At 40.1% G+C, this 15,111-nt stretch overlaps 1 protein-coding gene across 3 annotated transcripts; it reads left to right on the top strand.

The window, feature by feature from the left end:
• The first annotated feature begins 3,161 nt into the window (after positions 1–3,161).
• On the top strand, positions 3,162–11,104 carry brms1 (BRMS1 transcriptional repressor and anoikis regulator). 3 transcript variants are annotated; one of them, XM_031285124.1, is made up of 10 exons: positions 3,162–3,300; positions 4,868–5,084; positions 5,179–5,269; positions 5,383–5,510; positions 7,891–7,970; positions 8,606–8,702; positions 10,183–10,269; positions 10,394–10,458; positions 10,672–10,711; positions 10,802–11,104. In XM_031285124.1, exons 2-10 carry the CDS (start codon positions 4,874–4,876, stop codon positions 10,807–10,809), a joined length of 807 nt encoding a protein of 268 aa, XP_031140984.1. In that variant the 5' UTR covers positions 3,162–3,300; positions 4,868–4,873; the 3' UTR covers positions 10,810–11,104. The 3 variants fall into 3 exon arrangements, with proteins under 3 accessions (XP_031140984.1, XP_031140986.1, XP_031140985.1); XM_031285126.2 differs by having other exon boundaries at positions 3,172–3,300; positions 4,842–5,084; XM_031285125.2 differs by having other exon boundaries at positions 3,176–3,432.
• Positions 11,105–15,111: the final 4,007 nt, after the last annotated feature.

Here is a 15,111-nt window from a genome sequence, read left to right as displayed (position 1 = left end):
TATCTTTAGTCCAACAAAGAGGGAAATTGGATCCCTGGAAATAGTGCTTGAACCTTAAAAAAAGTCCCTGGTTGGCTGTGGTGGTCATACAGTCAAACCAATTTTAGATTTAAAATCTTCCTTTGAGGCTTGTGTAGAAGTAGCTCTTAGGTTGGGTGTGCTTGAATAGAGTTCAAATTGTTAGGGGTGAAAAAGTTTTTCTTTCCTCAAATGTGTAGTGCAGTTGTAAGAGAGGCTCTTTAGAAGTCGCTGCTGTCCAGCCTGCACATACATATGTACGTCTGTGTGTTGCTAAATGCTACATGTTGCTACATAATGTACAGCAACATTCATAATAGGAGTGTTATTTTCTGGCCTGTATATTCTGCTGTTCTGTATGACAAATTAGACTTTTAGTAGAGGACTGGTTCCTGTTTTGTTTTTCTGGATGCATTTTGTCACACACACTGACAGTCCGACAGGGGGACCCAGAACAAAGCTGCCTTTTTTTTTTTTTGTATCATCAATACAACCCCTCCTCCATCTCTTTCTTACTCTTCTCCTTGTGTCTTAGGAATTATTCAGTCCACCACATTGTTTTGTGTTTGGCAGACCTCAGTTCAAAGCAGTCACACATACATGCAACTCTGAAAATGTCTTTGGAGCTACATGTTGATGTCGGGACTTTGTACTGTCCTCTACCTGTCAGTAGACCCAGTAATGATGAGACATCTGAATGGGAGGGATGGAGGCCACTGTTTTACATTGAAGCTGTCTACATGCATTCACCCTTCCTTTTCGTCTTTCTCTCTCTCTCTCTCACACACACACACACACACACACACACACACACACACACAGGCCACCCGTGTAGCGGAGAAAATCGGAAACACATTAGCAAATACAGCTGCCTCTTACACAGATGTGTACACACACACACACACATCCCAAATGCTGAGAGAGAAAGGGAGAGAGACCGAGAGACAGGTCCATAGCTGTCACGATATGTGTTTCTCCGCAGCAGCTGCCAATCATCTCTAAGAATAAGCCATCTGTTTCTCTTCCTGAGCCAATCAGATCAGAGACGGAAGCCCATCGGCCAATTGGAGAAGCAGTAGCATTTGCTGTGATTCCTGTGACCAATTGCTAACACCTGTGGTGACAGCAGACCTCCACTGTCTGTCTCTGTCTCAGCGCCAACACACATGCATTCATACACACACTGACCCATTTCCCTCTTGCTGCTCTGTTATTACTCCCTGGCATCCCCTCTCTCCTCCCACCCATTTCCATCCTTTTGCCCACCCTCCCTCTATCCTTTCTTCACTTTCCTTTCCTTTAAAAAAACAAAAACAGATGTTGCCTTAGGTATTATTTATGTTACACAAACCAAAAAAACGGGAGACATTCATTTTTAAAAAGGTAACGCAAACTGCTAAACACGTGTGTTACTGAGCAGAATTGCGGCATGTGGACCTTCTGTCGCTATTTTTTGTTTTGAAAAAACAAAATGAGATTCGGTTTTGTTTTTTAGAAGTGAGTGTTTAATACTTAGGCCTTTATACAGTGATTTTGTTTAGATGAAACAATGTTCTTTACATTTTTCCATTTGAATACTGGTCTGTTTTTATTGTGATCATGACACTTCTTGATGCCAGGCCTTGGATTAACATGTAGTTAAACAAAAATCCCATCAGATACACTTTGGTGCGATTGCTTTTGCCTTCCTGGTGGGGTTTCCAAATCAAGCACGGTCTGCATTTTTGTAGACATTGGATTGTACCAGGCAAGCTCAATCAGAAGGTGAATTTGAGTGGATTTTCATTTCTAAATCCAGGTTTGGATTATATCTTCTGAGACTGTTATTGAGAAGTCTGTTTTTTTACTGTTTGGGGGAAAAAAAAATGCAAAAAAATATATATACTGATTATCATCATGATGCTAAATACAAGAGCTAAACCATGCAGATTGAGGTGTTTTTTGGACAATGATTAGATCAAACCAACAAACAAATGTAGCAATAGCAACAACAGGTCTTGTTTTTGCCCAATTTTGTTACACTTTTATGCAACTTTAATAAAAACATGTAAAATGGACATATTGTCTGTCTTCACTGGGTCAGTTCTCTGCTCCATAAGTCTTATAGCTGATTATACAACGGTTTATTAGCTATTGAGATCAACAAAGCATCATTAATGAAATTTGATAATCAGTGTGTGACTGATTCCCATTAAGCCTTTGTACACCTTTTTCATGGAAGACATTTTGACAGGCACAGATGTAATTAATACCATTAACATTGGCTTTGTTACATTAGGTGTCCCTGTAAGTCAGTGACCAGCATACACAATATGAGAAAATGGAATGCAGACTTAATTAATGTTATTAGTTCCACCTGTAGTTTTCCTACATTGACAAGCCAAAATGTCTGCCATGATAAAGGCCTATTGTTCAAATGATATGAATTCCACCATTATTTGCTCTCTAGACATTCTGTATCACTTTGGGGCCATCTTGTGGTTGAATGCTGTTCTGATCTCATGGTGGTTAATGTAAGCCCAAGTAAGAATGATGCTTAACACCAGTAGTATAAATGGCTGCATCACATTGTGCTCATTACTCCTATCTGAGTTAAGGGACAACGTTGGATCCTTATGTCGATGTTTGGCTTAAAATGTATCTGCCACAAAAAATGCTTTGCAAATTAATACACCTCCTGTAGTTAAGCTATAAAAAGATCACAGTGGTTTACATAATTCCTCCAATATAGTTAGTTAGTTAGTTGGGCCATATATACACACCTGTATATAACTCTTAACAATATATTTGTAGGCCTATAGACTGACATTTTTAGAACTATTGCATTAAAAAGGTGTATTGTTTTTTGAAGCCTGTAATTATTGTATGTAGTGCATGTGTACGCTCACCTGAGAGGTCTGGCCTAGCTATATTATATTATATTAATTATATTATAGTATATATTATATTATATTATATTGCGATTGAAAACAGGGAGATGCGCGGTATTTTTTGTAAACTCCAGCCTATTGGCTAATTCTGATGGTTTACAGCACCAAACTGGATTATGATTAGCCCACTAAACCTGCTTTAGCATTTTGATTGGGCAACCGACGTTTGGGGGGGAGGGGTCACTCCTATTGGTCACTCAAACATCACGGCTCGGCCCTGATTGGTTGAATTTACGGGTTGTAGACTTCGGCGAGGTATCGAACTGACGACTGAAGTGAAGAGGAAGTACTTTTTAAAATGAAAATATTGAAAATTATACTTTAACTTTCTACAGCCGAGCAGAGGGAGAAGGTGAGCAGGCTCCTCTAGTCACTGTGTTGTCCGGGGAAGGGAAGGTTATCTGTTTACAAACAGCATCGACTGCCTGCCTGCATAGGCGGAGGGATAACGTTAACGTTAATCCGTGCAGAGTTGGAAGATAGGGTCAGTGAAAGCTACTGTGGCGATGCTTCGTTGTGATTAATGACATTTTAACGCCGATTATATTGTTTACTACCAAATACGTGTAGAGGAAATATCTAGCAATACATTAACTTGAATAATAGTCTGACAGTGTGATGAGCAGGCAGTCGTTCCCTCGCTCTGTGGTTTCAATTGTTAGCTTGTGTTGCACTTTACTTCACTGTGGTTTATTTGACGTTAATTTGACATGAAAATGCAACGACGAGTCTCGGTTAATTTCTTGGGGGTTGAATGTAAATATACTAGTAGTATAACGGACTTCAGACTCTGTTAGGGTCGTTATTTGAGTCTAAATACCGCCATCGAGTCCATAACGTTTACCGTCTTACTGAATGACATCACGGAAGCTACTAGTGGTCAAGCTGGGCTAATAAAAAAAAATAGGACGTCCGGGGCAAGGAAACAAAATCAAACGCCTATTAATGGATGTAGCACAAGTGTGGCGAAAATAAACAGTTTATGTTCCATTTGTAATTATTTCCCATAAAGCGTTCCTAACGCAGTGTGAGGTAATTATTTTTAGACTATCACTTTTTGCTTTTCGACAAGAAAATCGGGTAGTTTCCTGTCTTGTGCTGTGTTTTTCTAGCGGGCTTGACAGAGATACGGAACACTATAGCTCGATGTCCCGCGGTCGCCCCAATGCTACTATATTTATAATATGTTCTATCTGTATGCCACAATTTACAATTAAACACGTTTCTGTTTCAGCAACGTAGGACGTTTGTCTGCTTTCAGTGCTCCTTGTTGTGGTTTACTCTTATTGCAACCCAGCTGGAGTTTGTTGTCATTAATCAACATCAGCAATATTTAAGCAAAATAAACATAAGGAAAGTATATTTAAGGCAGTTGTGTTGCTCTGTGTGCAGTAGAAGTGGAACCTAAGATAGGGATTTTAAAACTAGGCACCAGCTATATTTCCAAATGCAGTAAATAAGTATAAGTGAGTAAATGTACTTCAGTAGTGGATGCACACATTTTTTTGTCTGACCAAATATTGCAATTGTGATACAAATGGAAATATATGCTCATGCAGCATATTTTCAAATTGGGACATCAAAAAAGCTAAGCAATTTGCATGTTGTGCTTGTCATTTTTAGTTGACTCGTTAAGAAAAAAAACAAAATCAAGGAATAATAAAAAAAAATGTAACAAAGCCGTTTTACATAGAGTATTTAGATTATTGGTGGTGGTAAGCATGTTTACTACAAGAGAACAACCCATTATTCAACAGATTAACAAAGTGCAAACATCAGTACACACGAGTAACCCAGTGTACTAACTGATAATTACTGATGAAATGGCTCAAGAGAAGGACAGACCAGATTTGGTTGACTTTTAAACCTCTACCCAGACACATTGTGGTATAGTTTGTGTGTGTCTGCATGTTTCTCAGCCAGCCATGCCAGCCCAACCCCCTGTGAGGGAGCCGGAGGAGGAGATGGAGGCAGAAGGAGAGTCACAACTCCCTGAAACCAACGGAGAGGTGGAGCAACCGAGAGAGGATGAAAGAGGAGGCAGAGGAGGAGAGGAGACCATGGAGGAGAGCACGGAGGAGAGGGATAGCGACTTGGAGGATAGTGAAGAGGAGGAGGAAGAAGAGGAGAGTTCAGGTAAAATCCAAGTGCTCTGCTAAATTGTTGCCTGATTGTATGCAATGTCACTGGTTGTTTTTAAACTGTTTCTGTCTCTCTGTCCTCTGTGAAGAGATGGATGATGAAGACTGTGAGCGCAGGAGAGGAGAATGTCTAGATGAGATGTTGGATCTGGAAAAACAATTTCAGGAGCTGAAAGAGAAGTAAGTTGAAAGCGGACGAGGGAAGAAACTTGACAGTGTGTCCCTCTGGTGTGATTTTTGAAGGATGGAAGAAAAGAAAAGAAGGAAAGGCTGACTCCACTGTGTGATTGCAGGTTGTTTCGGGAGCGGCAGAACCAGGTGAAAGTGAAGCTGGACGAGGTGCTGACAGGGAAGGCTGGAGAATACAGAGAACCACTGGTTTTACTACAGGAGAGCATGCACATACGAACACAAGTGGCCGGTAAGTAAAACGCACCTTTTCTCAGGAAGACAGGATATGATGTGCTCAACAGCCTAAACTTTTCTATCATGGCATACAAGTCACTTTGACCACAGTGGAATGATGTTGAAATTAAGTTAAAAACCCAGCACACAATATCTGAAAGAAAATGAGCAGGACCTGTGGTACAATTTGATTTTTGTCATATCTTTTCCAGCAGACATGCATCATCTGTAGGGTGTAGATGTTTCTCAACACCTGGCCTCTGGGTGGGGCTGCACACATTAATCTCTCTGGTAGGGTGAAGGGAGTCAGGACGACCACCAACATATTTAATGGAAATGATGGCCTACAGTATGATCGAATTAATTTCAAATGCTATATAGTAGCGATCTAAGGGAATTTATTCCTACCCTAACAGTGTCTTGTTGTAATGTTTCCTATTCTGCCCAATTCTAGTTTCTTTAGCTGTGTTGAATTGGAAATGGTCTGCTAGGCAGCTTGAAATCTTTGCTTTGATTAGCAAGTGGGTGTTAGGGTGCTTTCACACCTGCCTCGTTTAGTTCGGTTGTATAGCACTAGAGTTCGTTTGCCCCGCTGCTGCAATTCGTTTCAGGGTATCTGCACATTTTTTAACAGCAAATTTATTGACTTTTAAGACCTTTTTTAAGTCCTCTAAAAAGGAAAATATAAGACTTTACCACGACAAAAAAAACAAACGGCAAAATGTTCAGCGCGACACGACACAGAATGGTGTGGCGAAGCGTAGCGCGGCACAGCTCACCAGAGCCACGCTCAAGACAGGTCACAGGGACACGACAACTTTTATACCAAGTGCTGATTCGCCTTACCCTGACATGGTTGACTGTGTATGTATAAACTATCAGCCTTTAAGGTACTCAGGTCATTTCTAAATTTTGGCCCCTCATAGCAGTTTGAAAAAGACATGGAGGACAGCCCCAGGACATTAAAAAAACCCACAAATACACAAAAAGTTAAAGTATTCATCATCCTTTCTCTAAATTATGGGTAAATGTGGCTGCTAAATAGCCTTGAGGGCAGTTTGGGGGGGTCTCCCCCAAGAAAATGCAACGCATTCATCAATCACCTATGGAATGATGCAGGTTGCACCCACATAGATCAAAGTGCTGCCCCCAGATGGTGCACTGGTCAAATTGCGGTTGAAAAAAACCAAAACGGATGACGAGTCAGACTCGGTCCCACATGAAATTTAAGACCTCCTTATCGTAAATTCCAGATTTCAAGACATTTTCAGACCTTAAAAATCGAAAATTTTATTTAAGACGTTTCAAGAATTTTTAAGGACCCGCAGGGACCCTGCGTTTGGGCAGGTGAGAACCCGACAATTGCACTCTGGTGCGCACCAAAAGCGGACCAAACAAGCGTACCGAGACCTGCCTGAAGAGGTGGTCTTGGTACGCTTTCAAACCAAGTCTGGAGCGGTTTGTTTGTGGTAAGAACATGATCCGACCTCGAACCGCACCAACTCTACATACTCCGCAAGTCGGAGCTAATGTCTCCTGTAGTCAGGTGTGTTTAACTGTAGCAGCTTGCAGTGGTTCTCTCACAGAAATGACTGCGGTCAAGCTCACCGTCACTCGCATCTGCGTGGTCAAACCAGCCGGCACTACAGTTGGAGACGCACACCGGCAGAGCAGAGCCAAGTCTCGGTGACAATGTCTGATTATTTAAATGAAGTGAGCTGGTTTGACCATGAAGATGCAAGAAATATGCACTAGTCCACACAGGACCTTCTTCCTGTATTTACTTTCTTGCTCCCGCCCCAGACACATTCGACCAATAAAAAGGAGTGAACGTTCTTGCGTGATTTGTAATGATGCATTTTGGTACACTTTAGAGCTGGGCAATATATCGATATTATATTGATATCGTGATATGGTTTTAAAGTGATGTCATTTTCTGAACTGTTCTATTATTTGCCTTTACCCACTTAGTCATTATATCCACATTACTGATGCTTAATTATCAAAACTCTCATTGTGTAAATATTTTGTGAAAGCACCAATAGTCAACACTACAATATCGTTGCGGTATCGATATCGAGGTATTTGGTCAAAAATATCGTGATATTTGATTTTCTCCATATCGCCCAGCCCTTGAACGCTTGGAATTTTCCAGGTGTGAAACCAAACCAAACCAAGGGGAAATCGCTCCAAGTTTACAAACTCATCAACTGATTCGTACCAAAGCAAACAAACTATAGGTGTGAAAGCGCCCTAAAAGACTTGTATTAGGTTAATATGCTGTATGGTGTCACTATCTGTTTCTGTCTACCTTTTAAAAGAAACTAAGGACACAAAAAGCATCTAAAATTAGCCACACTGTCTTTAGCATCCTCTCTAACTGTCTCTAACTACAGGAGTGTACAGAGAGCTGTGTCTGCAGGTGATCAAACACAAGTACGAGTGTGAACAACAAGGAGCAAAGCAGCACCTGGAGGTAATACACACACATTACAGTACTACATACTGCATCAGGACTCTCGTACACTTCAGCCAATCTTATTACATTACATTACATGTCATTTAGCTGACGCTTTTATCCAAAGCGACTTACAATTAAGTGCTTTCAACTGTGAAGGTTCAAACTCCAGACCACAAGTAGTAAGTGCAAATACAGTAGCTTTAAATAGGCAAAGCTACAAAGAGACAAATGAAAGTGCAGGTTCGAAAGTGCAAGTCAAGATTTTTTTTTTTTTTTTTTTATCCGAGGTGTAGTCGGAAGAGATGCGTTTTTAGCCTTCGGCGGAAGATGTGTAGGCTTTCGGCCATCCTGATATCGATGGGGAGCTCGTTCCACCATTTGGGAGCCAGGACAGTGAACATTCGGGATTTCGCTGAGTGATTAGTTCTCCCTCGCTGTGAGGGAGCAGCCAGCAGTTTGGCTGATGCAGAACGAAGTGGGCGGGTTGGGGTATATGGTTTGACCATGTTCTGGATGTAAGCGGGTGCTGATCCGTTCGTGGCCCTGTACGTAAGTACTAGTGTCTTGAAGCGGATGCGGGCCGCAATTGGTATTGAACACAATTATTACAAAAGTAAAAGTGTGTATGTATTTATGTATGTGTGATACAGAGTGAGCGGATGTTGCTGTTTGATGCCATGAAGACCGAACTGCTGGAGAAGATAAGAAGACTGGAGGAGGACAGACAGAATGTAGACCTTACCTCAGGTACAGCTAAAATGTCCTCATCATCATCATTAGTCTTGTTGGTTAAGGGAACAACATCTACAGTACATTTGCTGCCATTATTCAAGGTATAGTTCATTTTTTTTTTTTTACAAGTGGGGTTGAATCCATAGTCAGTGTATAACCTCCAGTAGGTGGCGGTCGGCTCGCCCCCTGTTTGGAGAAGCAGGCCAGATTCCCAGCACGAAAGCTAAGCAATGTACTGCTGGGGACAGGGGGCAGCAGCTCAATGTATTTTAGCCACCTTAAAATCTTAGTTTAAGTGTATGTGCTGTATTTAGAATATTGTCACCATTTCACCTTGCTGCCAAACAGCCCTGTTTAAGTTTACACAGGGGGAAATTAAGCCGTTAGATGCTCTCTTCTCAGCCACCAGACTCCATTGACAAAAACAGTACTTTTACCTCGCAGAACACAGCTGCTCTACCGCTGCCTTAATTAGTTAGTTTGTTAGTTTTGTTAGTTCCTAACTAGTGCTGTCAAACGATTAAAATATTTAATCGCGATTAATTGCATTAATGTCATAGTTAACTCACAATTAATCGCACATTTTTATCTATTCTAAATGTCCTTTGATTTCTTTTTGTCCCATTATTTTTTTCTCATTTTAATGCTCTTATCAACATGGAAAAGTGGATCGGCTTGCTTTGTGCTTTTGTCGCCTCGTTTCGACTGGGGGGCGTAGAATTTGCATCAGCTGTGTGCTTGGCCATCAAGTGGTATTTCAGACTGGACGTGCTGCGATGATAGCTCAGTTCACAACGACAAAACACACAGATCACTTTGGTCTTGTCAATGGAACCATTTGGCAACTTTTTAAAAGTAAACTTTCCATTCAGAATCTAATTGGCATCCATTTCTGCGTCTCACGCTCGCCATCCGCTCAAAACGTAACGTTAGCCTACTACTCTTTGGCCGGCTCGCAAGCCCAAACAAGTGCAACAAGTGCGTGCCTGTTATTTTGTTTCCGGTCTAGCTAGATCCGGTGTGGTGTTTTAGTTTTTCTAACGTTACTAGTTGTTGCAACAGCATGTGAAAAAAACTACAAAGTTTGCCAGGCCAAAAAGTTCATCTTGCGATAAAAAAATTGACACCGTTAAAATGGGTTTGCTTTAACGCCGTTAATAACGCGTTTAAGTGACTATTCCTAACCCTTTTTAAAATGCCAAAAGTCACACAATAACACTTGATAGACCACAACTCGCATGTGTGCCGACCACCATCTACTGTAGGTAATACACTGACTATGGATAAGTAGCATACAACCTCACTTCAAAAAATCCAAACTTTACCTTTAATGTTTGGACAAAAACCTGCTAATTTCTTAGTGAAAACTAAGACTGTGTTTACATACATTACGCAAAGTAATAATCACTACACTCAGAAGACTTCTCTTGTCAGAAGAAATAAATCTAAACAGTGAGATGAGTAATGTAATGAATGCTATATTTTCTTATTCCAGAGTGGAGTGATGAGATGGGCAAGAAGTGTAAAAGAAAGAACCTGCTGGGTCGGTCGGAGAGGAAAAAGAAAGTAGCTCTGGTTTCAGGTAAAATTTCTCATCCTCTTTCCCTTTTTTATTCTGACACAAACAGTATCTTTAATATTATTTGCCTCCTGACAGCTGGACAGACCGACAGATGATTTAATATGACTCCCTCTCTGTCTCACAGGGCCTTTCATCGTCTACATGTTGAGAGACATCGACATCCTTGAAGACTGGTCTGCTATCAAGAAGGTAAAAAATGAGGAGCTACTTTTCCTTTCAAGCTCCCACATTTCTCACCTTTGCACTAACATGTAATTTCAGTGTTGACGTTAAACTTAATTTAAGGTAAATAAACTCCTCAATGCCACAACGCTACACTACACACACTCCAACAAATATACCAGCTAATTGTATCTTGGTTACAGATATACTTTGGTAACTTTGTCTCTGCGTGCTTTACAGGCGAAAGCAGCACTATCACCACTAAAAAAGAAAGTTGAAAGTAAGTCTGCCTGTCATATATTGGCATACAAACACCATACTGCTGGGAGATTTCTTTTTTCCTGTAAGCCATTCTCATTTTGTCTTTCAGAGCGGTGATAATAAAAAAGGATCTTATTGAAGACCTGTGGCAAAAACCAAACATCTCTCACTCACTCACACTCACTCACACACACACACACACACACACTCCCAGCTACTTCCACTAACGGTTACGGTTTTGTCACCTCAAGACCCAGAAGATTGTGTTGAATCGTGCCTGACCCCAGCAACCAACCACCCGACTGCTTGTTTGTTTGTTATCTATTGCTATTTAAAACAAGTTCTTAATGATATGACAACCATGTATTTATAGAATGATTTATAATGATTAAAATTGTAATCTTTTGTGACACGGTTTTGCATGTTTATTCGATTCCCGCTCAATGTTTGACTGCACACACAGAAAGACCTTTAAGTGAAAATGTAGATAACTGTAGCAAAATATCCTCTTTATTTATATTTATATATATATTGAGACCGAGACTTTGAGGGGTTGAGACCAAGTCAAGACCAAGTCCAAGACAGGGCGAGACCGGTCCAAGACCAGACCAAACAACTGAAACATACAGTATATACACAACTAGCTAATATGTATAGCTAATATTCGGTAAATCCCTTTGGGTGGAGAGTTTTGCGTCACTTACACTTATCTTACCTTTCTTTATGCTTCCTTTCTAAGTGCTGATTTTTTAAAAATGTAGCGGTCCCAGCTGTCTCAATCAGTGTTACATTGCAGAATTTACACTCTTTTAGATGTTGTTTTGCAAATAAACTATAAAAAATATAATAAAATGTATTACATAACATGTTATTACCGACGATTTGGCTTCTTCTCCTGTCAACTACATTCACTTTGGGAGTGCGTGTTAAGGGGGCGAGGGTTAACAGTAACACATTTCAGACTAGAAATGAGTCAAGTAATAGGTTGCATTTGAAGCAGGAAGTTTTACCTCCAATCACAGTAATGATGTTAACACATAAATCGGACGATACACAGGCAATTTAGTGATATCCCTAAAGTTGTGGTCTTGAAATAAAATCCAGAGTCCTCTTCATTTAGAGACCGAGTAAAGATGTGGTTGATTCCGAGACGAGACCTTCAAAAAGTCCTTTGAGACCGGTCTCGAGTACTACAACACTGATATAAGGGAGTATTAGGGTCTCTGTTTCAAAAATGAAATATTGAGATTTTGAGAATTAGGTTTAAATATTTCAAGAAGAAAGTCTTAATGAAATTAGTAAAAAGTTGTAATTTCAACAAAGTTTTTCATTACGGCAATACACACAATTTCTGAGGTTGAATATGAGTGATGAAAGTTTGTGTCCCAACATTTTCCACTCATCCTTATGAGCCATTTATTTTGAACCAGCAACAATAAAGACCCTGTACTGGATTTTACAAATACTGATGCCATGACTCAAATAAAAAAAACTCAAATAAATTCCCCCAGCACAACACCACCCACCAAGGAAATGTTTAAACAGGAAATACGCTTTTGTGTCGACAATTATACGAGATGATGGCTACTGACTGTATGCTAAATAAGAGGCTAATGCTAGCAGCATGGTGTTATGATGCTACTGTTAGATGAAAGAACATATTTAGGCTACAAAATAAATTGCATTAAATGTCAACATCACACTACACAGCCCTAATGTCCAAACCAACAGTAAATTCCAATTGGCACTTAGCAGCCTGTGTTTACAGCTGATTATCAACAACAGCCTTCATCAGTGTAGCCTCACAACAAATACCCAGAAAAGAGCCACAATTTGGACAATATAAATATATATATATATATATATATATATATATATATATATATATATATATATATATATATATATATATATATATATATATGAGTGTGGTTGCAACACGTGTTGTAAAAGAAGTACTTCTTATAAAATCAACAACAGAATAAAATATCACCAAAGCAGACAACACGTGATGGGTCAACAATAAAAAACGGTACCTGGATATGGAACGCCAAAAAGCTCACATTACGTCACTTTCCTACCTGTTTTGAACGGTCAGGACGTCGTTTTTTACGTCGTCTAATGACAAAACGCCGTAAAAAGCGCCGTGGAATGCTCATCTAACGCCGCTTTTTACGTGGCTCAGTACGCGTAACATAACGCGTCAAAAGACACATAGTATATATGATAATGAGCTCCACCCTGTCTTTTCCAAAGCCAATACATTTGGACTGTTATCACCCAATCAGTAAAGAACAACAACAGACCACATTAATCCAACCCAGCACAAGTATGAACAAAGCTCGGTGGATTTGGGAGAGGTTGTTTTTTTTGTACAGTCTATTTTTCTATTAGTTTGGCAATCGGTAAACTAAAATTGTAGGCAGATAAACTGTATTGTGTTTTCATTGAATAGGTTATCATTTGTGGAAGGTTTGCTGCAGATATAATTAACTAAAGGCCACTGATATTGTCCTAACTCGCTCTTGGTAAAATAAGTGCACCAACCTCCAACAATTAAAACCACGGACTTTCATCTCGCAAAATGAATGAGCTAGTTTTGATTGATATCGCTGCATTGTAGCTACATATTAAGTAAATAACGTCTGTGTTTCCCCCTACTTTTATTAACATAATAGAACCAATAGAACCATCCAGTTGATTTGAAGAGCCACAATAAAACAACATAATGCAATATATTCACTAGGGGGCACTCACCCACTAGAAATTCGTTTTTAACAGGCTTTAAAGACTTAAAGTGTATACATCCATACCAACAATGTATTGATGTAACAAGTTCACCAACATGCTTAGGCCTACTTCCTACATTATTAGATACAAGGAGATGTAGGTGAGAGTACAAGTAAGTGGCCTAATGATAATAAAGTAAATAGTGAAATTATAGGCTTTCAACTGGGAGTGCCCCCTAGTGGATATATTGCATTATGTTTGGATTGTGGCTCTTCAAATCAACTGGATGGTTCTATTGGTTCTATTATGTTAATAAAAGTAGGGGGAAACACAGACGTTATTTACTTAATATGTAGCTACAATGCAGCGATATCAATCAAAACTAGCTCATTCATTTTGCGAGATGAAAGTCCGTGGTTTTAATTGTTGGAGGTTGGTGCACTTATTTTACCGAGAGCGAGTTAGGACAATATCAGTGGCCTTTAGTTAATTATATCTGCAGCAAACCTTCCACAAATGATAACCTATTCAATGAAAACACAATACAGTTTATCTGCCTACAATTTTAGTTTACTGATTGCCAAACTAATAGAAAAATAGACTGTACAAAAAAAACAACCTCTCCCAAATCCACCGAGCTTTGTTCATACTTGTGCTGGGTTGGATTAATGTGGTCTGTTGTTGTTCTTTACTGATTGGGTGATAACAGTCCAAATGTATTGGCTTTGGAAAAGACAGGGTGGAGCTCATTATCATATATACTATGTGTCTTTTGACGCGTACTGAACTTATGTTACGCGTACTGAGCCACGTAAAAAGCGGCGTTAGATGAGCATTCCACGGCGCTTTTTACGGCGTTTTGTCATTAGACGACGTAAAAAAACGACGTCCTGACCGTTCAAAACAGGTAGGAAAGTGACGTAATGTGAGCTTTTTGGCGTTCCATACCTGGAGAGAGAGTTGTTGTGTGGTGTGTGTTGTTGTACTCACCTGTCTGCATGTCATTCTGCGTCGCAAAGTCCTCCTCAATCTGCTCGCTTAAACGTCTCTGCTCGTTCATCCTCCTAATACAAGAACACTGCACTCCTAAACTCAAAACTGTTTTAGGGAACACTGCTAGCTGTAGCTATTTTCAACCCGCTGTACACTACCTGCCCAGCACCAAATGACAGACAAAGTTAGCAACTAGTTGGTGAACATTAGTGGAGCATTTAGCAGCTAAAGGGTCAGATATCTTACGAGTTGGTGCAGAGCAAAACAGAGCTAAAAGGAGAGTGAATACTGGGGGCACGTTCAATCTTAAAAACGGTGTGCATAGTTGCCGGCTTGAACGACGACACGCATTAAAAAAGGCAGTGCGCCTGTGAACACAGCTGGTGTTCAATGCACCACAGTTTCCTTTAAACAAACATTTTGCTACGTTTTGTCGGGGCTGAACGCGCCCCTGGACTTACATATGTCATCAGGTGTCCAGAAACACGCCTCCAAATGAATGCTACTTTTTCATTCGTATCAGCCGGATGTGTACAAGACAACTGTCTACTAGCAATGTTGCGTTAACAACATATTTCTGCTGCCGCCAAGTGGCCAAGAAATAAAGTTATTAAGGGTTTTAACAGGCATGCCATGTCATAGCTAGGCACATGTATTAACTTCTGACAGGAAATTTGTCATGTTATAGCTGACAGG

The sequence above is a fragment of the Sander lucioperca genome, chromosome 17 (genome assembly GCF_008315115.2).
Source record: "Sander lucioperca isolate FBNREF2018 chromosome 17, SLUC_FBN_1.2, whole genome shotgun sequence".
NCBI classification, from domain to species: Eukaryota; Metazoa; Chordata; class Actinopteri; order Perciformes; family Percidae; genus Sander; species Sander lucioperca.
The sequence above is the reverse complement of the archived record's forward strand: the minus strand, read 5'-3'. Positions and strand labels throughout refer to the sequence as shown.

What these genes read in the sequence shown, in the direction of transcription:
- brms1 (XM_031285124.1), top strand. Translation starts at nt 4,874, where the DNA reads ATGCCAGCCCAACCCCCTGTGAGGGAGCCGGAGGAGGAGATGGAGGCA. An exon ending in TTTCAGGAGCTGAAAGAGAA is followed by an intron (nt 5,270 to 5,382) that starts GTAAGTTGAAAG and finishes GTGTGATTGCAG; the next exon opens with GTTGTTTCGGGAGCGGCAGA. An exon ending in GAGCAAAGCAGCACCTGGAG is followed by an intron (nt 7,971 to 8,605) that starts GTAATACACACA and finishes TGTGTGATACAG; the next exon opens with AGTGAGCGGATGTTGCTGTT.